The sequence below is a fragment of the Mixophyes fleayi genome, chromosome 12 (genome assembly GCF_038048845.1).
Source record: "Mixophyes fleayi isolate aMixFle1 chromosome 12, aMixFle1.hap1, whole genome shotgun sequence".
Taxonomy (NCBI): domain Eukaryota; kingdom Metazoa; phylum Chordata; class Amphibia; order Anura; family Limnodynastidae; genus Mixophyes; species Mixophyes fleayi.
Genome location: NC_134413.1, coordinates 82,105,146 through 82,130,932, shown reverse-complemented (window position 1 = coordinate 82,130,932; position 25,787 = coordinate 82,105,146). Strand labels below are relative to the sequence as shown.

The 25,787-nt window shown below is 44.0% G+C and overlaps 1 protein-coding gene and 2 pseudogenes across 1 annotated transcript in view; 1 reads left to right on the top strand and 2 right to left on the bottom strand.

The window, feature by feature from the left end:
* LOC142108562 (uncharacterized) overlaps positions 1-25,787 on the bottom strand; it is a 365,380-nt gene that overhangs the window by 201,087 nt on the left and 138,506 nt on the right. Inside the window, 2 exon segments of the mRNA XM_075192316.1 lie at positions 3,926-4,037; positions 4,201-4,265. Of these exon segments, the coding sequence (XP_075048417.1) occupies positions 3,926-4,037; positions 4,201-4,265 (177 nt within the window).
* Positions 1-25,787, top strand: part of LOC142108568 (uncharacterized) — a 131,821-nt pseudogene that overhangs the window by 79,828 nt on the left and 26,206 nt on the right.
* On the bottom strand, positions 168-25,446 carry LOC142108580 (uncharacterized; annotated as a pseudogene).

The window sequence follows — 25,787 nt, the reverse complement described above, 5'->3', positions numbered from 1 at the left end:
TAAAGTTGATCTAAGACATGTAAAACCCCAACTATAAATCTGTCCTCACACTTTACATTTACCCCCTCCAATGCAACATGGTTTTCCCAGTTGCAAGGTTTTGTTGTACCCCTTTTGATGGTTTAATAAAAACAGTAAATCTAAAAAAAATTGTATATATATATATATATATATATATATATATATATATATATATATATATATATATATAATATCAAAAACACAGGGGCGCTTCCATAGTGTATTATCCAAGTAAAATGTTTTATTCCAAACATTAAAATAGCACGTACCAGATGGCAAAAGTATTCAGGCATAAATAGTACAACAGCTCTGATATTCACATACGAACAGCAATATTTGAAGCAGCTCGAAGTCAGAGAGTCTCCACAATCACCTCTACGCGTTTCATCCCTTAGGACTTCGTCAGGAGGCGTGGATCTTCGTATCACAATTCACCTATTTCTAGGGAGTGACTAATTAATTAATTAATTCACAGGTGAATTCATATATATATATTTATTTATACATATACACATATATATACATATAGACACACACGCCTTTTTTTTAATTTCCATTAATAAAGTAAACTGATTTTACAATGTTTAAAGTATTACAATAAACCTGTTTCATATCAAATTGCTTTTGTCCTGTGTTATATTTAACAAGTTTTAATTTCCATGTAAATCATTTCCCACACTGAGAAAATATAAATGGTTTCTCAACTGTGTGAGTTCTCTGATGTTTAACAAGAGATGAATTATGTGTAAAACTTTTCCTACACTCAGAACATGTATACGGTTTCTCACCTGTGTGAGTTCTCTGATGTCCAACAAGAGATGTTTTATTTGTAAAACATTTCACACACTCAGAACATGTAAACGGTTTCTCACCTGTGTGAGTTCGCTGATGTTCAACAAGATTTGATTGATATGTAAAACATTTCCCGCACTCAGAGCATGTAAACGGTTTCTCACCTGTGTGAGTTCTCTGATGTCTAACAAGAGATGATTTAATTGTAAAACATTTCCCACACTCAGAACATATAAACGGCTTCTCACCTGTGTGAGTTCTCTGATGTCTAATAAGTTTTGATTTGTGTGTAAACCATTTTTCACACTCAGAACATGTAAATGGTTTCTCACCTGTGTGAGTTCTCTGATGTTCAACAAGATTTGATTTCTGTGTAAAACATTTCCCACACTCAGAACATGTAAACGGTTTCTCACCTGTGTGACTTCTCTGATGTTCAACAAAATTTGATTGATATGTAAAACATTTCCCACAATGAGAACATGTAAACGGTTTCTCAACTGTGTGAGTTCTCTGATGTTTAACAAAAGATGAATTATGTGTAAAACATTTCCCGCACTCAGAACATGTAAACGGTTTCTCACCTGCGTAAGTTCTCTGATGATCAACAACATTTGATTTCTGTGTAAAACATTTCCCACGTTCAGGACATATAAAAATTGTATCATCTGCATGAGCTGTACTGTGTGTAACAATATCTACGTTATCAGGATAACATTCCTCATGATTAGAGGGATCAGATGATTTTTCTGTTCTGTGAATTATTGGAAGTATATTTAGAGTAGTGGGGTTTCCTCCGTGAGAATCAAGTGTGATGTTGTCTTCTATTTCACAGGCCGTAGACAAAATGATATTTTCATCTGAGATATTCCTGTGTTTGCATCCATCTGCTGGAAATAAAATAAATGTATAGAAAATAGGATTTTTGTACGTACTGTAAAATCCCTTTCTTGCAGTCCATTGGGAGACACAATGCACCCACCCTTGCTCTGAGAGTTTGTTAGGTTGACTGTGTGTTGTTTTTGGTTAACCTAATTTTGGCTTTGTTATACATAAACTTAGGCTCCTTGCTTTGGGAGGGGTATAGCAGGGGTGGAGCTACACTCACAGACTTAACTGTTTAAGTGCCTGGACTCCTGATACCACCTACTATACCCCAATGTATCGCAGTGTCCCCCAACAGGACGTGAGAGAAATACATTTTATTTTAGTTTATCATATTATAATGCCCAACATTTTCATACTATAAGAACGTTGAAAAGTCCAGCTGTTTGATTTCAATATGCGAACTACAAACACTTCAAACCAGACAATGATCTCACACACAAACACTGGAGCCTCAAAAGTAGAGTAGACGTGGGTTAAATTAGCAGTGAGTCCTGGATATGGGATTACACTACTCTTAGGTCTCCCATCCTTGCACAGAGCAGAAGAGAGCATCAGGACAGAGTAGGAGAATGGAGCAGGGCACAGATGGGTAACAGCACAAAGTAATGTATAAGGGTAAAGCTCGGTACAGAGTCAGATCAGCAGAATAAAGAGCAACTGTACAGAGCATCCAAGCACGTAGATTGGAGGGGAGCTATTGTGTAATGACGGGTGTGTGCGAGATGTTGGAGTTTGTGTGAAGTGTACGTTGTGATGGTGTATATGTGATCTTAGAGGGAGGAGAATAATCTCATATTTTGCATTAGTATTACAGTGATAATATACATCTGAGGATCAAATATTCATGGTAATGTCACATGTGGTAGTACAGGGAGATGGTTATGGATACTGTCACAGGAGGTAGTGTACAAGAGGCTCATGGGTAATTTCATGTAGTCAGACTGACGTCCCATGAGATACACCAGACAGTGTGAGGAGAAGACTGGTCAGATCCCTGGGCTGGTAGCACACAGTGATATGATGTGAGGAGACTGATCAGATCTCTGGGCTGGTAGCACACAGTGATATGATGTGAGGAGGAGACTGGTCAGATCTCTGGGCTGGTAGCACACAGTGATATGATGTGAGGAGGAGACTGGTCAGATCTCTGGGGTGGTAGCACACAGTGATATGATGTGAGGAGACTGATCAGATCTCTGGGCTGGTAGCACACAGTGATATGATGTGAGGAGGAGACTGGTCAGATCTCTAGGCTGGTAGCACACAGTGATATGATGTGAGGAGGAGACTGGTCAGATCTCTGGGCTGGTAGCACACAGTGATATGATGTGAGGAGGAGACCTGTCAGATCTCTGGGCTGGTAGCACACAGTGATATGATGTGAGGAGGAGACTGGTCAGATCCCTGGGCTGGTAGCACACAATGATATGATGTGAGGAGGAGACTGGTCAGATCTCTGGGCTGGTAGCACACAGTGATATGATGTGAGGAGGAGACCTGTCAGATCTCTGGGCTGGTAGCACACAGTGATATGATGTGAGGAGGAGACTGGTCAGATCCCTGGGCTGGTAGCACACAATGATATGATGTGAGGAGGAGACTGGTCAGATCTCTGGGCTGGTAGCACACAGTGATATGATGTGAGGAGGAGACTGGTCAGATCTCTGGGCTGGTAGCACACAGTGATATGATGTGAGGAGGAGACTGGTCAGATCTCTGGGCTGGTAGCACACAATGATATGATGTGAGGAGACTGGTCAGATCTCTGGGCTGGTAGCACACAATGATATGATGTGAGGAGACTGGTCAGATCTCTGGGCTGGTAGCACACAATGATATAATGTGAGGAGGAGACTGGTCAGATCTCTGGGCTGGTAGCACACAGTGATATGATGTGAGGAGGAGACTGGTCAGATCTCTGGGCTGGTAGCACACAGTGATATGATGTGAGGAGGAGACTGGTCAGAACTCTGGGCTGGTAGCACACAGTGATATGATGTGAGGAGGAGACTGGTCAGATCTCTGGGCTGGTAGCACACAGTGATATGATGTGAGGAGGAGAACAGGAATCTAATAAGGGCTGATGGCTCCTGACTCTCCCCCTGGACAGATACGTTGTCCTCATTAGTTTGTACTAACAGAGGAGGGTGTAGAAAAAATGATTGTTTTAGTGACTGAATAAGCAGAATATGTGACCCTTTTGTAATAAGCGATTATTACTCACCTGTGCTGATATCTGTAGGGATTTCCTCCTCCTTACACTGCTGATCACCCCTCACATACGTCTCTTCCTCTCCCTCTGCATTTTCTACTTTAATGTCAGTCAGGACGTCACCCTAAATAGCCCAAAAAATAATAAAAAAAAAATCATAATTAATAATATCTGAATTAATAAAATTATATTCAACAGAAGAATATCAGTGTATAATATTAAGGTTTTTTTTTACAGATCATATAATGAAAAGTAATTTTAGGATTCGGTGAGACCCTAAAATCTACCTTATAATTCTGAGAATAAAGAGGACGGAGATATCTCTCTGGGGTATTTCTGATACTGGATCCATCTGTAGGAAACACACAGTGACTGATTACATTGTTTATATAAGCAGAATATGTGACTCTTCTGTAATAAGTGTTTATTACTCACCTGTGCTGATATCTGTAGGGATTTCCTCCTCCTTACACTGCTGATCACCCCTCACATACGTCTCTTCCTCTCCCTCTGTAATTTCTTCTTTAATATCCATCAAGACATCACCCTAAAAAGCCAACAATAACAATATCACCATCTTATTTATATGGCGCCATAGAATCCGAAGCGTCGCACAATCAGCAAAATTCAACAAAAATATTCATATAAGGGAGAAGAGTAACAATATAATCAGTAAAAATCAATGCAAGAGACAATAGAGAAAGCAACTACATCAGAAGACAACTAGAACAAAGGAAGCAATACAAAGAGGATAGGAGGTAGAGAGACAAACATGTGAGAGTTACATTAAGAGGATTATTGTAATAAAATATATCACATCTAATAATATGTGGGTCATTCCACATGCAATCAACACAATTTTAGAAAAAATTCTCCCTTACATTCTAAAATTTCAATTGAATTTGGTATAATAAATACTGCCATGGGTGTAAAGAAAACCCCCAAATCTTAGGCTGATATGTGCACTGGTTTTGAAGTTATAGGCCTTTAAAGTTGCACTTTTTAAGGAAAAACTTGCTTTTAACGATTTTCAAATTGCATTGGTAGCTCACCTGAGTGAGCTACAGAGTTGGGCAAGGTCTCATTTAAACCTCGTTTTATGGGCTTTTATATGATATATAAACACACATCTCAAAAATTGTTCATACTATTGGTCATAAATCCCCAAAGTTTTGTTTTGTGATCATGATGGGATCATCTGCTACAAGAGCTTTCAGTTTTGAGTGATTAATGAAAATTGTATTTATTGAGGCCCCAGACATCTCAGAAAATCAACAAAACATTATTTTTCCAGTTCACTTTATTAGAGGAATGCACGTTCCTCTTCAGGAGTGTTTGGGGGCAAGATTTTACAGACAGCGCCTGCTCCCACTTCTGCACAGGTGTGTAAACTTATGGGGAGGACACTTCAGTTGTGCTGAATAGGCCCATCTTTTAGAGGGACAGGTTAGGTTTGGGTGGGCTTTAATTAGTGAAGAAAAGCCCCTTGGTCACTGTCACAAATCGGGATCTTAGCCGCACTTACCTCATCCGCCGCTGTCATATCACGGCTACCTGGGTCCCTTCTGGTCGTCTGCAGCATTCCCGTTCCCCACACCTCCGTTTTTAAACAAACACATACTGTTTGTTCTGCTGCATGGGCGCGGCCATCCTGGATGCAGTCAGGTGATCATTCCAGACCAACCAGATTCTGCAGCTGTGATCACATGAACTGATCAGCCAATAGTTGTTTGGGACACCCTATTTAAACCTGCTGCTGTGATCTGTTCATTGCCAGAACAACACACTTCTCTCCAGAGGATAGTTCTTGGCTCCAGTGTTCCTGACTGCATTACAAGTGCAGTGTTCCTGTCTGCATTACAAGTGCAGTGTTCCTGACTGCATTACAAGTGCAGTGTTCCTGAATGCAATACAAGTGCAGTAATCCTGTCTGCATTCCAAGTGCAGTGTTCCTGACTGCATTACAAGTGCAGTGTTCCTGTCTGCATTACAAGTGCAGTGTTCCAGTCTGCATTACTAGTGCACTGTTCCTGTCTACATTTCCAGACTGCTCATTCCCCTGCTATATTCTACAATCAACAAGAACATGAGCAGGAAGATCATCCAGGCTGCTAGGTTCTGTTTCACTCCTGCTCCAGCTAGTCCCAAGGGTCCCGAATCGGATCAAGAAATACAGACGACCGTGACAGTCACTAATTTAAGCCCACCCAAACCTTACCCGACCCTGGACCATTTGAGTCACATTTGAAAAAGCAGAGTGTATAATTACAGTGGATTATCAGACTGGGAGAATGTGTTCTGGGAGCAGGGAGGATCAGCAGCTTGGAGAAGGGGTACTGGGAGGGAGAGACCCAGCAGACTGGGAGCAACATATATTTACAAGAAGATGCCTCAGTCACCCGGTCAGGCAAAGAAGAGAAGATACAGCCCATGAGGGCTGATATCCACGGGTCAAAGGAGCATGTGATGGGGCTCCTCCAATCAGAGCTCAGCACATGCTCCGCTCACTCCTCAGCAGAGGCTCATTGGAATTATTTCCCCGACTTCCCAGCAGCCCAGTCCTACTATGGTGTTTAAATTGGTTTAGAGAAGTAAAGAAGAATAAAGATGGAGGAAAGCAACAGGTACCTTATTGTTTCAATCCATTTAAAAAGGTTAATCATACTTCTAATAAGAAGGGTGTCACGGGCACTAGGAGTCTTTACCCAGGGATCACCAGGTGATAGGCTCACCAGAGCAGTATAGATGGTAATATGGTACTCTGGTAGCAGGGTGATCACGGAACAGGAAATAGCAGATGATGAGATGCTCAGGAAAGTCTATGACTAGCAGCACTGGCAATATGGAGGTAATAATACACGAGGAACTGTATGGACAAAGGACACGTGCAGGTAGTCAGTGGTCTGCGGAAGCAAGTTGTACCACTGCTATAGTGAGGAGGAATGTCCAACAGAAACGAGGAGGTGATGAGAGTCAGCGGTCTGCGGATAGCAAGTTGTACCGCTGTCTGAGTGAAGGAATGGAATCCAAGTGGAGGTATCCGGGGAGTCAGTGGTCTGCGTTTAGCAAGTTGTACCACTGCTATGTGAGAGGATACTGGAACAGGTGATACTGGAAACAGGGATCAGTGGTCTGCCACTAGCAAGTTGTACCACTGAAATATATATGTGAGGAGGTGCACGGGGAGAGACTGCAACACAAGATATACACGGGCACCTTAAACTTGATCCACAGTAATATGCACAATATATATATATATATGACTGAACAGCACTGCAATAATAGAAAGTCTCTTGAAGTAATCCGGCACGAGATAACACAGTCAATGATGGCAATAGACTCAGCGGATAGCAAACTCCAGAGGGGAACCAACACAGTCCAGCAAGATATGCAATACACCAGCACAGTCAATGAGAAGTATGCATACCATGGTTCAGAAGCAGGCAGTCAGACAGGAGTGCAGAGATACCTGAACGGCCGGAGGCCGGCAGGATACAAAGTCCCTGGATGGGTGAAGCGGTGGTCTAGTAGGTGCAGCGCACAGGTAGGTAGACCAGCAGGGAAACAAATATACAGGAATCAGTAGAGCGTGGACCTGGACTCCTGGAGGACCCTGGAGAATGGCGATGGTCTAGCAGAGGGGAAAGTAGAGAGACACGAATCCAATGCTAACAGGCGGGTAGAGACCAGCGGGAACACAGGAAAGCGTGGAGAGCGGATCAGCAGTAGATGGATGAGTAGAGCTGAGGAGTAGCAGCAGCAGGTCTCTGCGGACACACGGAGGTAGCCAATAGCAACCAGCAGGTGCAGTAACGATGGCACACGGGAGAGCAGAGTTGAACTGGAACTGTTGATCTCGGAGAGTAGCGGATAGCAATAGTGGCAGCAGTCTCGAGGAAACACGGGAGGGTTGAGATGAACTGAAGACTGAAGCGCACAGAGGCAGCGGATAGGAATCAGCCAAACAGTCACGATGAAACAGACGAGTTGCAGGTTGAAGACTGTAGTGCACGGAGGCAGCGGATAGGAATCAGCTAACAGTCACGATGAAACACAGACGAGTTGCAGGTTGAAGACTGTAGTGCACGGAGGCAGCGGATAGGAATCAGCTAACAGTCACGATGATGAACAGGTGAGTGGATGAGGATTGAAGACTGTAGTGCACGGAGGCAGCGGATAGGAATCAGCTAACAGTCCCAATAATACATGGTAGAGTTGAAGTGGTTAGAAGACTGTAGTGCATGGAGGCAGCGGATAGGAATCAGCTCACAGTCACGATGATACACAGAAGGGTAGATGTGGTATGGGAACCACATACACAGAAGGGTAGATGTGGTATGGGAACCACGGTAGTAGAAGTGGTTTGGAAACCACAGAGGTAGAAGTGGTTTGGAAACCACAGGAATCAGCAGCGCTGAATAAACGAGGAAACACCTTCAGAGACTCATGGGGAATGAGACTCCAAGATCAGGCAACGTGGTGTTGACCACAGGTGCTTAATATAGGGAGTGTTGCCTGATCTGCCAATTAAGTTAAAGGAACATACACTGAAGGATTAGAAAGGGCTGCGCATGCGCAGTCCCTCAGGATGGAGGACGGCCACGGTTCCTAAATGTCCGGGAAGAAGCACTCACAGTCCGGTGAGTGACAAAGGGGTTGAGAAAGGTTTCAGAATGGATGTGTAAATTATTTTCTGAAATTTCAAAAGTTGCTAAAGTTTGTGGCAGCTGCAGAAAACAACTTGGGACACTTCAAAAAGAGCAAGATGGTCATTCTTCAGTTCCTCGAGGTAATGTAGTATTAGCTGCCACTTGCTGACATCAGAGAGTATGTAACTGCTGTCTATGACAAGAAATGGTGGCTCGTATTTATTCTGGAGAAGGATGAAAACATTGATGAAGTGAAAGTGATATCCTCCATCCAGCTGGTCCATCACCATCTTTATCATACCCAGGAAGCCGGATGTTTTATGGATTACTATGGTAGATGTTCTGTGTAAGGTGAATCAGGTAACTCCACAGGTGTATTGTACATCCTGTCTGATATGGGAATACTAAAAACAAATGAAGCCTTCAGCCAGTTCCAACCCATCAAGTAGACCATCCATCCCGAGCAGCAGCACCAAATGGTAATGATCTGTAATAAGCTTCCTTATAATATGTGACAGACATGAAATTATCACAAATGCTTTAAATATTTCAGTATTTAACATACTGTGTCATTGTACATAATATACATCAAGGGGATTGTTACATGAGATAAATTAAAAGTAATGAACAGGCCTAGATAGTTCTCATTTTCATTATTTTTACAAACAGTCCAAAGTGAAAGCTCTTGTAACAGATGATCCCATCATGATCCCTAAATACAACTTTGGGGATTTATTAACAACAGTATGAACAATTTTTGAGATGTTTTTCAAAAATTTAAAAATATGGCTTTTCGAGAAAATCAACATTTTGATATAGAAAATGTTATATTTTTTGAAACATAATGCTGTGTAGCCCATAAAAAGAGGTTTAAAATGAGACCTTGCACAACTCTCTAGCTGACTCCGGTGAGCTACAAATGCAATTTAAAAAACATATCAGCCTAACATTTGGGGGTTTTCTTTACACCCATGGCAGTATTTATTATACCAAATTTCATTACAGTCTGAAACGGTCAGTTTGAAAACCTGTGTTGATTTGATGTGGAATGACCCATCTGATTTAATCATTTGAGATGAAACATAACAATATCCGTGTATAAGATCCACACAGCTTTATTACAGATAACATAATAAAGTCACTTTGGCATTTAGGTATTTGGGGAGACCCTAAAATATCATGTACCGGATACTCCTGTGGGATATAGGGATTTTCCTGTTTACAATCCTGAGGATTGAGATATCTCTCTGGGGTATTTCTGTTACTGGATCCATCTGTAGGAAACACAATGACTGATTACATTGTTTATATAAGCAGAATATGTGACTCTTCTGTAATAAGTGTTTATTACTCACCTGTGCTGATATCTGTAGGGATTTCCTCCTCCTTACACTGCTGATCACCCCTCACATACGTCTCTTCCTCTCCTTCTATCGTTTCTACTTTAATATCAGTCAGGACTTCATCCTAAATAGGCCAGAAAACAATACAAATATATTTTACAAATATCTGAATTAATAATTTGTGGTGAAACAGGAGAATATCAGTGTATAAGATCCACGCAGCTTTTTTTTACAGATCATAAATTGAAAAATTCACTTTGGTATTTGGTGAGACCCTAAAATGTCAAATACCTGATACTCCTGTGGGATACAGGGATTTTCTTCTTTACAATCTTGTGAATAAAGAGGACAGAGATATCTCTCTGGGGTATTTCTGTTACTGGATCCATCTGTAGAAAACACACAGTGACTGATTACATTGTTTCTATGTGATTATCAGATGATGTGTATCCATTTGGCCCTTAAAACTGCTCCACTTTACAATAACTAAAAGTCTCCTCTTACCCAGTGATGTGAGGATCCGGTGATTCTCCATCTTCACGTCTTCGTACAGATCCTTGTGTCCTCCTAAATAATTACACTCCTGCAAACAGAAATACACAGATGCGGTTGGACAGATGGGCAAGTGCCGCTACTGCAAATATCCTTCTCGGAGTAAAGCTCTTGGACAGCCATAGCGACAGAGCTGGAAGTAGGGTGGGCTTCCTTAGCAGAGATACCATCTTCCATGCACTTGTGTCCTGTCTCTCATGCTATACTTCCCCAGCAGGTATGTTTGCTCACCGCATAGGTTGTACTGCTAAACTTGTTGCTTCACACTGTCCTACCTGGCTTAGGCTTGAGCAGGGTGTGTGTGACTATCCCTGTAATGACCAGACTGTCTGCATTACCGTACAACCTTACGATTACACTTAAGTATTGGACCTTTTCAGCCTAAATTTTCTTGGTGGGGTTTTACATTTTTATTTTCTGGGGGCGTGGCTTGGCGGCCATTCGAGTCAGACGCGTTAGGAGTGAGCTCCTGCGCCAAACTACATAGAACCCCTCAACATCCAATACAGGGGTGCGCTCACAATTCACACGTGGGCGGAATTGTTCCACGGTGCATCCAAGCGACAATCTGAGCCCTCAAACACCCGAGGCTCTGCCCTACATCTGATATCCGGGAGTGCGGCCTAACCCTCCTCGTGTCTTCCAAAGACTGATCACCACCAGTAAGTCTAGCCAAGGCTTACCTCTCCGGCGGGTGTCCAGCAGCTCCGGTTTATCGGGGGTCCAGGCGGAGTCCTTCTCGGCGGGACAGCCCTGCAGGCGCAGCTGCCGATATTTGTAAGAGGAAGGAGGGATCCTCCAGCGCTGCCCTGAAACACGGAGGTGAGGCTGTGGGTGGTCGCGGTGGTGCTGCCGGGAGTGCCAGAGTCTGTCGGCTCTTCTGATCCAGCGGGGCAAACTAAGCCATCTGCCTGCTAGCGCCTCAGCACCTGCCACAACACAGACCAGAACCAGATCCCAGATGCTGTCACTTTGGCCTCAAGGTACAAGTTAACTATCTATCTATATTGTCTGGCTGAGGGAGGTTAGTCCTCCACAGATAGCAGCTTTGAAATACAGATCCACAGAAAGAATAGATTCACCTGCAAACAGGCCTCTCTCAGTGGAAACATTTACTCTGATGTAGCAACACTGACATCTGGTGGCAGTTTTCCGTTACTACATTACCCATCCAAAATCTACAAGTACATAAATTCTTCAAGTCTGTTCTATGGAGGTTAGCTCTCTGGCCAGACAGGGGCGCACTGGACATACTGTAATATTCCTTTAAACAGTCTGCGGGACGCGTTCTGCGGGATGGCTGCCTAGACCAATCATGAGGAGACGCAGATAGCGGCAGTCTTACCACAACAGTATGTACTACCTGCAATGATTATTATACTTTGAACAAGTCGCTGAACACGCTTAGGATCGCCTTGATGGGCAAAGACCGAAAAAGCTCGGCCAAGAAAAACCATAAAAAACCCCAGGAGACCCCTCAACGTTCCGATCTTCGCTCATATTTACAAATTCCTGTGGCAGTGGAAGAACCAGAGATGACATCTCCTTCTGCTGCTTCTGGCTCAACATCGCCTGACACACGCCAGGATGACACACACCGTCAGAAGGGGACTGGGGTAGCAGAACAACAGGATCTGTCACAGGTCCTACAAATGCTTAAGTCTCTCCCGACTAAGCAAGAGCTACCCTCCAAAAAAGATTTTGAAGCGCTGGAAGCAAAATTGCAAGAGATTGTCCACCAAGAAGTGGCCACACTGCAAGCAGACATCGCCCACCTTGGCCATCGCCTGGTGGCCCTTGAAGAACACAAGGAAAAGGGAGATGAACGTGTTACAGCTCTAGAAAAGACGGTGGCGGAACAAGCTAAGGCTCTGCAAGGATTCCAGCAAAAGATAGATGATTTAGATAATCGGGGTCGTCGGAACAACTTACGAATACGGGGTTTGCCGGAGGATGTCCCCCCACAGGGCCTGATAGACGCTTTGACAAAGGTGTTCAATGAGGTCCTGGAATTACCATCAGACAATACAATTGTATTTGACAGAGCGCATAGGGCACTACGCCCAAGGGGGGCCCCAACGGAAAGGCCTAGAGATGTTATATGCCGACTCCATTACTACACGCAGAAGGATGAGATTGTACGCAAGCTAAGGGGTCTCCAAGGATTGGAGTTCAACGGTCAGGAAATCCACATATTCCAAGACCTCTCCTGGCAAACTCTACAATTTCGGAGGCAGCTTAAACCCCTCACGGAGGAGCTCCGGAAAAAATCAATTAAGTACAGATGGGGCTTTCCGCTCCAACTGCAAGTTACACATGAGGGAAAGTCAGCAGTCCTCAGGATTCCGCCGGACTTGCCGGACTTCTGCTCCACCTTGAGCATTCCACTAATTGCTCTAGCTGAATGGCAGGAGTCCCATCAACGTCTATACCCGGTAATGGAGGCACAACACGACGATAGATTCCAACTTTCAAGTAGATCTAAACGGTCACCGCAAAAGCGTTTAAATCAGCAGGCGCAAGGGAACACTTGATCATGCACAACTGAGTGCGAATATCCACTCCTCGGAGGAAGACCTCTCCTAAGACCCTGTTGAAGGCCTTCTATTGTAGATTGTTTTCCTTGGGCGAGAATATCCTTAATATCCTTATTTTATTTTTGTCTATTTTATATTCTTCATCCCTAATGTGCTATTCTAAACTGCTGGTGTCCATTATTGATCTGTTTAGCCCATCATCATTTTTCTAAAGTTTTCTACTGTTATATTGTTCAAGTATTTTTGATAAGCTATGTGTTCATGCTTAATGTTTCACAAAATTAGATTTGTTAGTACATATGTGTAGTGTAGGTTCTGCGCCTCTCTGCTGGGCAAGGGCCTGGGTTGAGATCACCCAGGGCTATGCTGGGGGTGAGGTGCGGAACATTTATTTATGTTTGTTTGATTGTTGCTGTTTGCTGTTCTCCTCAGGGCTCTAAGACTGAGTGTTATATTCCGGGTCATGTCTGGACCACGGTCCTACATGGTTTGCCGGAACGGTCTTATAAACATGCCAAAGATTCTTAGTTCTCTGTTGATACTGATACTTCAGTTTAAGCATTTATGGCTTCCTGACCCTCTTTCCTTCCCCCTTATCCCTACTTTTTCTAACTTTCCCCAACTACAATTTACTTACGGGTTCATACCTCTTTTCCCTTTGTGGTGGTACACATGTAATCACTTAGAACTGCTTGGCAATGGTGGGTAGACTCAAATGTGTTACCCTTAATGTCAAGGGTTTGAATATCCCCGAAAAACGGTCCCGTCTATTGCGCGACCTCATAGCTAAAAAAATTGACGTAGCCTTCATACAGGAAACCCATTTTAAACAAGGTTTTGCTCCAAGGTTGCACAGTCGCCAGTTCCCGTATGTCTTCACAAGTGATAATGCAGGAAACAAGTCCTTAGGAGTGGCAATTCTCATGTCTAGTCGTCTACCTGTTCAGAATATAGACTCACATATATTACAAGAAGGCAGAGGCCTGGCAGTGACATGTACAATCTCCTCCCAAATGTATACGTTTATTAACATCTATGGTCCGAATTCTAATCAACCTGTATTTCTAGAAAAGCTTCTGGATAAAGTGGAATCGATGAAGAAGGGCATCACCATAACAGGCGGAGATTTCAACTGGGTTCTGCATCCCCCGACGGACTCATCTTCGGGATCTGCTAGATTGGCCGGTAAGCTGTATCGAAGGGTGAGACGTACTTTGCACGAACACCAGCTGGTCGACGCATGGCGTCTCAAACACCCCACAGACCGCGACTATACTTTCTTTTCGCACCCACATAATACATATTCGAGACTGGACTATTTCTTTCTCACTTACATTTTTATTTTCTCTCTGGTGTGATCTTGTGGGTTTCACACCATGTGCAGGACACCTGCAGTTTGGCTAACGAAAGGTTTTACAAGCTTACAGGGGCCGATGCACAGTCTGTGCAACTCTATACTATTACCGTGTGTAACTCTAAAATGTCTTTAGGCCAGCCTCACCCAGATGCCCTTGTGCAGGGTGTGAGTCGGAGTGCCGTGATGAGCGTTCTCTGCAATGACATCTGTGGCTATGGAGAAATCGGCTTGGACTACATCACTGACGACATCCAGAGCCCAACTCTCTCGGGCTATCTCTGACACGGAGGTAGGTGTACCTTATACCTTCTCAACATTCACCACACATACCTGCTTTACAGCTAGCACAAACCACTAGTAGAGGTTCACAGGCCAGTGTGAGTCAGCTATGGGCTGGCTAGGGATGCTTCCTCATGGAGAACCTCCTTGGCTTCCCAGGGTGGGGGCGCAAGCACTCTTTCCTGAACAATACAGGCCGAGGAGGACAGGGAGTTAGTTCACGTGCCTGCGAGGACAGATATTTGTAGTGTAGGCGATGGCTCCAGTGTACAGTGTGGATGGCAACACCTGTGGTTACAGTCTCTTCTACTTTCATTCTTTTACATGAAAGAGAGAACAAGGGTACTGTTTACACCGTCTCATCCACATAAGTTCCACTTGCCAGGGAAACTTTATCTATTTTTTAACTCCTTACCATGGGAAGAGTTTTAATATGGGACTTGTCCCAGGGTAGATTCTCAGTTATCCGCCTCTCGACTACAATCTCAGGGAGCTGCCTCGCTCCGGGTCAGTGCGTGTCCAGGTGTAATTTTCCATATATTTGCTCTTGCAGCGGAATGCATTTAGTTCTGCCCATTCAGGTCTCTGACCTGGGTATTCACGGTTCTTAAGGCTGAGTGAGGCATGGCTGCCGTTCTCCTCATGATTGGACCTAGTGCTGAGTTTTATATGGCTGAACGTCTTTGGGATGTTTAAACTCTGGTATCTTGGGATGTTGTCCCCTTTTCCCCCACGCTTTATACTGCACACAAGACGGCCAGGTGTTCCTTGGGGTTAAATTCCTGGGCAGTAGATGCAGGTTCTAACTGGAACTTCGAGGTTATACCAGTTCTAAGAATTATAGAGTTCTTTCTGTAGCTACAGGAAGCGAGAGCTTCTTTATGCCATCAGCGGCACTACATCGAGACAACCTAGGTTTCGGTGCTTCCGTCCCTTCGAGGAGTTATCTGCTGCTTCCACTAGTTGTGGTTATGTTCTTGCTGGCCTGGTGAAAAGGGGAATTTCCTTTCCCCCCTGGACGTAGACGATGTCTACCTCCATGTTCCCATGCTGGAGGGGCTTCCTGTGTCTCCCCTAATGGCAGGGTACGTGGCACATCATTGCTTTTGTCCCATGGGTCTTTGCCAGACTAGTGCTTATCGTGACAACTCACTTATGCTCTCAGGGCATATATATATATATATATATATATATATATATATATATATATATATATATATATATAAAAACGCCAGATCTATGATCTTGTATCTGGCATTATATATGCTCCAGCGACAGGAGGGTTAAACCTCAGTGCTAGAGGGTTTAGAAATTAATTAAAGGGAATGTTTATTAATTTAAATGTATATATTTGATGTATGGGCGCTGGTTTGCAACCGCCGCACTGTGCCGAAAAGCCTAAGTCCTGGTGCTGACACTGGGAGTGTAGATGCATTTGGTCATGTATTGATTTATTATGAGATTTTGGAGGAAACTTGTTTCTGTCACTCTTCTGAAGAAAGGAAATCCCATGCTACTTAAGTCTATTCATCAGTGACATCTTTTTACCCCGAATACACGCCAAGGGGTTGTTACATTTTTTTACTGTGCATTCTGTCCCGTTAAAAAGATAGGGGACTATTTAAATAAGCAAGTAATTTGGGAAATCACAGATTGATGTGAATTTAGTTTAAATTGCGTTAAATCTAAGTTTAGTGAATATATTACATCCTGGGGGTAAATGTATCAAGCTGAGACTGACGCCTACTGCCTGCTGTATCCTGTGACCAAGAGATAAGAGCCTACCCTCTAATCCGTTCCCTGGCTGTCCTGGGTTGAATCCAGCATTTCTGTGTCAACGCTCTGCCTGATACCCAGCAGTCCTGATCTATAGTAAGAGGTACCAGCCAGCACTGAAAAAAGCGCTGCAGCAGCTGTAACAGCTACCCATAAGTAAGTGGCTCTAGGTGCCATTGAAGGAGCCTAGTAGTGGCCACCCATTTGAACAGAGTCCTTCCAGATCTGTTCCACTACGATCAGGTGGGATTCATCCCAGGCCGTCGTGCAATAGACCTAGTCCAAATAAGCAAACCAGAAACATCTCCTGGCCATGTTGCTATCCCTGGACACCGAGAAGGCATTCGACCGGATATCATGGGACTTTTATTTTTCACATCTTGAAGGCATATGGCTTCTCGGCTGAATTCCTGACAAAGGTATCTGCCCTTTACGATCTCCCCACAGCTAGGGTCTTAGTTAACGGATCTTTATCTGACCCCCTCTCACTTTCCAATAGGACAAGGCAGGACTGTCCCGTCACCCCTAGTCTTCACGCTCTAGAGCCCTTGGTGGCAATGATCTGACAGACGGCTATGATAACGGGTGTGGTGGGTCCCCAGGAATTTAAGATCTCCCTCTTCGCTGACGACATACTTCTCTCCCTCACAAATCCCCAGGAGCCTCTGTCCGCTCTCTATAGACTCAAGAATGAGTATGGCCTCCTGTCAGGTTATAAAATTCATTTTATTAAATAGGAGGCCATGCTCCTCCATGCTCCCCCTTCCTTCAGGACCATCCTACAGACTACTTTGCTTTGCGCTGGCAGACAAACAAGATCAAGTATATAGGAATCTACATTACCTCTTCCTATGATAGGTTATGCCGGTAAAATCCCCCCACCCCTCCTGACTAAAATCAAACAGGACGGGGGGCGTGGCTTGCCAGGACATGGTGTAGAACGTCTATAGTCTGCTGTCCCTACATTATCTTAACAAAAATCCGTTTTACCTGTGCACAGAAGTACTAAAAAGGACATATGCTCGACGAATAGGCTCCCCGGGGTGTCTGGAGTGTGGAACTGGCTGTCAGGTCGGCGAGGAGTACACGCAATATACCATGCTTTGTGAGCGTGAGGGAGATCTGGCGCGGGTGTATGACCGGAGCGCCTCTCTGTCCTGCTGGCCTAATAAAGGGAAGCCACAAATTTTGACTGTTCGTACTGGCAACAGGGACTTTCAATGTATTATACTTACCTACGTGGTCTGTAATTTAGACCGGCCTCCAGCACAGTTTGCAGCCAATAGACTGGTGCTCCCGAGCCATAGACTTCCTCTTCTTATCCTAATATGGGCAAGACAAGTGCTGCAGCTGCAAAATTGGAAACATATGCACGAACAGCAGCGACAACTCAATCTCCAGAGGCATCTGGGTTTGCGAGGTCGGCCACTTCAGGGACAGACAGCCCTTCTACATCAGCAGAGGATCCTAATTCCATGCAACAGGTCCTACTTGCTATAACCTCTTCTGAGAAACGGGTTACAGATTGCATAGGTGAGGTACAATCTGATCTTTCCCTTATCCGACAAGATCTACAAAAAATGAGGGAGCGTGTCGGAGAGGCGGAGCACTGTATTTCTTCGCTAGAGGATGTAACAGCCCCTGTTAGGGGAGAGATCTCAGACCTAGATACGCAAGTCAATTTCAGCAAGCAAAAAATTTGTGATATGGAGGGCCGACTCCGTAGGAATAATGTTCGCTTTGTGGGTCTACCTGAGCGTGCGGAAGGATCCACTCATGAAACATTCCCGGAGACCTAGCTGATTAGTGAATTCGGAAGGGAGGCCTTCAACTCACAATTTGCTGTCGAACGTGTCCATCGTCTTCCCCCTCAAGCTCTGGTGCCAGGGGCACCGGCACGTACATTTATAGCCAAGATGCTTCACTGCAAGAACAGAGATACTATCCTTCGATTGGCCAGAACACAAGGTCCACTTAAATTCGAGAATCAAGTGGTGTCTGTGTTTCCGGACTTTGCCAACAAAGTCCAAAAAAGCAGAGCTCAATTCACTCAAATCAAGCGACGACTCCGAGATTTACAACAGCCTTATGCAATGTTGTTCCCTGCGAGGCTTCAGGTGATTGCGGATGGTCGCTCCCACTTCTTCTCTACGCCCGGGGAGGCTGTGGCTTGGTTGGATGACAGGCCTCGAGTTGAGCCTCAAGCGAGATGAGGACTAATCCTGGTTTGAAATGTTTAGTCTAATATAATGCTCATTTTCTACTTTACTGTTGATACAATAAGATTTTTTTTTTTCATAATGTATGTTTTACTTTATATTTGTGCAATGTGCAGAGGTTACACTAAGGGAGAGCCCTGTGTTACAAGCTAGTACCAGGTAGCTCCTCTCGTTGCTGGTAAGATTGTTAAAGTTTTTTTAGTTCTTAGTTACATAAGGGACTAGGTATACCATTGTTTTAGTATAGGTATGCGGGGTCGGGGGGGGGGGGCTGGGTTGGAAAGTTGTATGTGTATTGTAGTTCTACTAGTATGTATAACAAATGCAACGTGTTATGTGCTCTATTTTGGATCTTCAGGATGTTTTGTATATCTGCTTTTTAAATATTTCAAATGAAACCTGTTGAAATATGCTGTTCTTGTTAACCCTTAAAATATTGTCCGCTCTAATATGGTATGGTTTGAGGGCTGTTTGCCGGGGCTTGAGGGACAATGACGGAATCTCCTAGGGTGAAAAGCGGAGGGCTTCGGCTCCTTACGTGGAATGTACGAGGGCTTAATGACCATATGAAACGTTCTCTGGTCCTCACACAACTTAAAAAATACTATCCAGATGTGGCTTGCTTAGTGGAGACTCACTTGGTGGGAGGTAGGGTCATGTCTTTGAAAAAATCCTGGGTGGGTTGGGCATATCACGCGGTACATTATTCATATTCACGAGGAGTATCGGTGCTTATAAAAAAATAATGTAAGATATGTACTAGAGGAGGTACAATTGGATCCTCTTTGTAGATATGTTTTCCACCTTTTAATTCAGAAATACTTAAGATAGCATCTAAATTTATAGCCATCTCTCCACATGTAATATGCCTTGGATATTTCAACGCAGTTATGGATGAGGGCCTTGATAGATGGCGGGAATCAACCTTGGCAGTGAGTGGCGGGCCTTCTTCATTTGCAAAACTAATAACGGATATGGGACTAATGGATATTTGGAGGGTTAGATATCCTTCTCAGAGAGTATTTTCCTGCTATTCACTAACACATCATGTATTTTCTCAAATAGACTTGGTTTTAATATCTAGTAGGTTGGCCTCTTCAATTTGAGAAATTGGTTACTTTTCCAGGGGAATATCTGACTAGTCTCCAATTCTGTTGGTAGTAACCCTGACTTCTGACGTTGAAACTAGATTCTGGAAATTTAATCCGTTCTGGTTTACTCTTATGGGATTGGGTGGAGATTTGACATGACAATGGGAGGGGTTTTTCTCACAAAATGTTGCAACAGTTAGCCCACCTATCCTTTGGGATGGCTTTGAAGCCTTTCTCCGTGGTACATTGATAAACCGAGTTGAGGGTCAAAAAAAATCCTCCAGGGCAGAAGAATTAAGATTGGATCAGTCCTGCCGAGATCTGGAACAGGTTTATTTGACATCTGGCTTCCCGAGGATCGGCTGGCTTGGTTACATGCCCCGAAAAATTGGATGGATTACTTATTAGACACGTCAAACACTTTATGTATGCTCAGGGAGACAAGAGTAGAAGTCTTATGGCGTATCTAGCTAGAACTGAATTGCAGGCCCAGACCAAAACTGCCATATCTGACTGGACTGGGACCATCCAATATGAACATTGTCATAGTTCTCCGGGCCTATTATAAGGATTTGTACACCTCCAGGGTGGACTACTCCACTTCTGAATTAGATGCTTTTTTGTCTAAGGTGCGGTTGCCTAGGCTTTTGGTGGAGGATATGGTCTCCTTTGATGCTCCTATTACTGTAGAAGAGATTGAGGCGGCCATGTCTTCTTTCCTGGGTAGTAAGGCACCGGGGGTGGACGGTTTGCCTATGGATTTGTACAAAACGTTTGGCTCTTTCTTCGCCCCTATACTACTAGAGAAATATAATCAATTTTTCGAAGCAACTGCTCTGCCACTTTCCATGTCAGAGGCAGTAATAGTGGTTATCCCCAAGCCAGGCAAAGACCCATTGCTACAGGATTTATATAGGCCCATCTCTCTCCTCACAATGGACGTAAAAATTCTAGCCAAAGTACTTGCTATGAGACTGAACAGAGTTATTGATCAGCTTATCCACCCAGACCAGACGGGATTTATGCCGGGGAAATCTAGGGCCATTAATCTTCGCCACCTTTATACCCAGTAACAGATGCCCAGTGGTCATGGGAAGGGGGCAGTGATAATATCCCTAAATGCTGCTAAAGCATTTGACTCTGTGGAATGGGAATATTTGTGGGAAGTCATGAACAGATTCGGTGTAGGCCCCATTTTCTTGTCTTGGGTGAAATTGCTATATTCGGTCCCTATGGCCAGAGTCAGTGTTAACGGCCACACCTCCTCCCTGTTTGCACTAGGTAGAGGTACAAGACTGGGTTGTCCCCTCTCGCCAGCCCTGTTTGCCATAGCCATAGAACCCCTGGCATATATGATAAGGGTGCATCCTGGAATCTGTGGACTCAGGGCGGGGGACGGGGTAGACAAAGTCGCACTTTATGTGGGCAACATGCTCCTCTTTCTCCAGGACTCTGGGCCATCTCTTACCACTCTATTGCACCTGGTAGAAGAGTTTGGTTGGTTTTCGGGCCTGGGGATAAACTGGTCTAAATCTAATATTCTTCCCATTGGTAGGGGGTTCGGGGGTCCGGATGAGGTTACTGGGTCCCTTCCGTTGCAATGGACTATGAAATTTAAGTATTTAGGTATATGGATCACCAATTCGCACTCTGAATACATATCCCTTAATATTGAACCAGTAATTGGTTATCTTCAGGCCAAGATAGCTACTTGGACTGGACTACCTCTATCAGTATCGGCAGGGTCAATCTGATTATGCAGCCGAAGTTTCTGTATCTACTATACCATTCTCCGGTCTACCTCCCAAGGAGAATTTTCTCCGTAATCAATAAATATCTATCCTCTCTGGTCTGTGGGGAGAGATGAGTACGGATTAGGCTGACTTCCTTGTGTCATTCGCGAGCGATGGGCAATCTGGCTCTCCCTGACTTTAGGGCCTAATATTTTGCTCATTTGCATGAATGGATTGGGGGCTTACCGACACCTACCCTTACTAGTTTCCTGAAAGAATGCACTGGGCTGGACAGACCTCCTATACAGGCCTTATTGGGCACAAGAATCACTAGCTCAGTCCCACCACTGTTTAAACAAGCACTGATGATCTGGAGCGTCATGGGAAGGGCGCCACAGTCTACTGGGTTGGATGAGGATGTCCCAATATGGGCTAATACGAAGTTACCTAAGTTATATAAATTAAAGCTATTTCCTAAGTGGAAAAATGCGGGAATTATTTCTTTGGGACAATTGTACTCCAGAGGTATTCTTAAATCCTTTGCAGAATTACAGGCAGAGTTTTATTTACCAAACAACTTATTTCTATACATATTGTGGCAATGGGAGTGGCTGGCCACAGGCCTCTCAGAGTGCAATTAGCTATGGAGCGAACAGTCTGCAGGTAAAAGGCTGCAGACCAAGCCATACACAGGTGTAGCACTGTGGTTATGTTCAGTTATGTACAGGTCTGCCAGGTACAAAGGGTAAACTGCAGCACAGGGTAACAGGATAAGTGCTGGTATAGGATGGCAGGATTGCCAGATAAAGCAGTGGAGCTGGGGACTCTGGATACCGGGCAGGTGAGGTGATCTGCAGGCACAGGTAGCACGGAGGTCCAGGTAAGCTTCGGAAGCTTGAAATTGTAGAGTTGAGGATGGATGTAATGCCAATTGTGGCCTGTGTGGAGATGGCGCTGGAGAGCAAAACAGTGCAAGGCAAGGCGAAGAAGCAAGATATTGCTGAATAATGAACCACAGCGAACACAGGTGAGTCCGATGGAGAAGATAACGGGCACCACGAATCTGAGGCTGGGAAGTGGTATCACAGACGATAGGCAGAGTTAGACACCAGGCAAAGGGTCGGTCCGGTAGCGATATATGTAGTCAGGGTCACAAGCATTAAGGCAGCAATCAGGGATGGTCAGGTCAAAATCGAGTATCAAACCAGAATAGAATAATCACAGGGTTTACAGACAAAAAGCAGCAGCAAGGACAATCGAACTGCAAAGGTTGCAGGGAAAGGAAGTCTCTTAAAGGCCAGACACAGGTGATTAGGATCCAGGAGTTAATGAGACTAACTGCTGCAGGTCAGGAGAATGGTCTGAGTACCACATCAGCAGGGAACTCAAGGAGGACAGAAACCTTTAATCTTCACGATTAGCTTCATTAACTGAGAAGTGATCCAGAGCAGTACACATACAATCCCTCCTATAGGCCCATTAAATGACTCCAGGCTGCTCACAACTCCACACACCTCCAGCCAAGCAGCTGCAGTGCCCTTCAGTACCTCTGGTAGTACAGAGCTACTGAAGGCCAACTTCTGTAACACCAATCATATCTCCTAAATTTCTGGAAGGAATTAAACTCATTTTCCCTGTGTTTCCTTCCCATCCCCTCTTCCCTCCTGCTTGGACAGGTCAGTAGTAACAGGGGAGATCTGTAGAGACCATCTGCAGCTATGCCGCGCCTCATACAGCAGGTCCTCAGTCTGTCAGTGTCTCTCTGGTGTGAGGGGAGCTATACCCAGTGATCAGTATTATGGAGGTATTCATGCTTATACATAATAAACATTTCCCCCATTACTGTCCTGTCCTCAGTCCTCTTCCTGCCCCTTCGTCTATCAGTCACTCTCCATTTCCCACACACAGTTCTCCTGTACTGCGGTGTCGGAAGCATCTCTATTAGGGGCTACTTATACTGTGAGGTTAGGGTCAGGTTTTGTTTTTTACTCATTGGTGGGTTACCCTGGTGAGGAGGGTGAGGGTGAGGAAACGATTGGTGCTAGTTAGTCTGTTAGTGTTAGTTTTACCGTGGGCTGGACTGGGTCAGATCAGGTTTCTGAGTAAGGCCGCTCACGTGGGGCCGAGACCCCGGAGAGGTGGACAGGAATTTGTATTATTATTATGATTATATATATATATATATATATATATATCATAATAAATATAGAAAATGAAGAGACTTCAAAAAAGTTTTTCTACTTAAACCAGAGCTGATATTTCAGATGCAGATTGAACAGTGTAGTACAGCAAACCATATCAGTGACCCCATCACTTGACCTGCTGGAATTGCACCAGTTTAAAAAGCAAAATAAAAGAGATGAAACCATGCACACACAGTTACATCATAGACCCTATACCCTTTACCTAAACTATAGGAAACAGCACATGTGTGTATGTCCCTCTCCTCTCCCCGTTGTCAGTGTCTTTCCGCTCTCCATCCGAAGCTGCTGGACACGGGGTGGGGGGCTTTTCGTATATATTGTTAGCGCAGCTAGACATCTATCTACTCGACGTATTGTCTGCCTGCTGAGCTGACCCCCAGGCTGTCAATCAATGTGCCAAGCTGAAAGCTAGAGAGAGAGAAATGGAGTCCTATGGCACTCACCCTTTGGATTTAATTTGTTATTAAACTCTTCAAAGTAGTGCGGATAAGTTTGGTGTCGCGGTTGTTTTAGAACATACATTTTATCCATCGTTAAGGAGAATTGGTTGCAAATCATACTCCGGGATTCCTAAGGAGCTACTATACAGATAAGCGGTTTGATTTTATATATCTGGTACGCACACCACTTCTATTAATCTGCACGATCAATCGTAGATCATCTTTATCCTGCACTACAGTGTTTATGAGTCACCTGCGGTGCATCTATTCAGACACCATTCTGTTTTAACTCCTCTGAACTACTTTGTGTACATCTGTGCTTATATGTTTATATACACTGTATACACCAGAAGGCGCCGCCCTTTACCATATATATCCTCATATATATATCCTCATATATATATATATATATATATATATATATATATATATATATATATGTAGCATTTATAGATGTGGGAGAAGCGTTGGAATACATTTTAGGATATACTTATATAGGTTCTTCTTACAGTTCTCCTCTAATCTAAATAAACATATCAGGATAATTAGAATGTAGATAAATGACAGAAAGCTCTGTCATGACAAAAACACTACATAAGATTCACCTGGCTATATGGTCAAATACAGATATTAGTGTATATTTTACCACCATATAGAAACATGACTGAAACTGGTAACGAGGGGCTGAGGGTTTAGAGATACTCTAGCCGTAAACACTTTATAGGGAATTTCTTGGTAACATAACACACAGCAGGGTCAGTAACTCAGCTCTATGTCTCCATAGTATGTCTGACAGTGGGATCCAGAGCCCAATCTCCATGGTGGTGTAGTGCCCTGTAATATGTCTTCCATGTAACACCTCGCTATAATAAATCCTTCATATCTATACGTAGAGATGTAGGATAGGGACTGTCTGCGTTGTGATGAGGTATCAGTGGAGCTGTGATTGGTTGCTGCCCTGCGGAGAGAATAGGGGTCCCGGCACTAAGTGGAAAGTGAATGTGATGCCGTGGTGTACACTGGCGGGAGCTATAGGTGGTGTAACGTGGTGAGATCTATAGGTGGTGTACCCTGGCTGGATCTATAGGTGGTGTCACCTGGCAAGATCTATAGGTGGTGTAACCTGGCGGGATCTATAGGTGGTGTAACCTGGCGGGATATATAGGTGGTGGTGGGGTGTTGTAGGTGTTTGTCACTTACTGCCTAATTAGAGTGAAGACGTTGTCGGGAGATGTTCCTCTCCTTTGGTTCTTTGTCTTCCTGTTCTTACTTTGGTGGATGGTCCTGGAGTGGATTATTTTTGGTGTTTCTCTGGATTAAAGTGGTTGTTGGGTATTGGTGCACTTGTTCCATGGATAACTAATGAAGTCATTTATCCTGTTGGAGAAGCAGATGGGAGAGGAGTCACAGACTGTGGGTGGTGTTTTGGATCCCCAAAAAAGATGGAAGTGCTGATGTTCAACTTGTTGTTCTCTGTTCTTGTTTCAAGCGGTTATAGCTCTATTGTTCCTATAGCTCGTTTGCGTTTGCAGCTTTTATGTCTACTTAAACTCTTTAGCTTGGTTTAGTATCTGTTATTGCCTTTACAATTGTGTAAATGTTGGCGTTAGATGATTTTATTTTTACTTAAATGCAGTCTGCTCTGTATACTAACAGAGGGATAACATTGTAATCTATGAAAACATTCAATACAA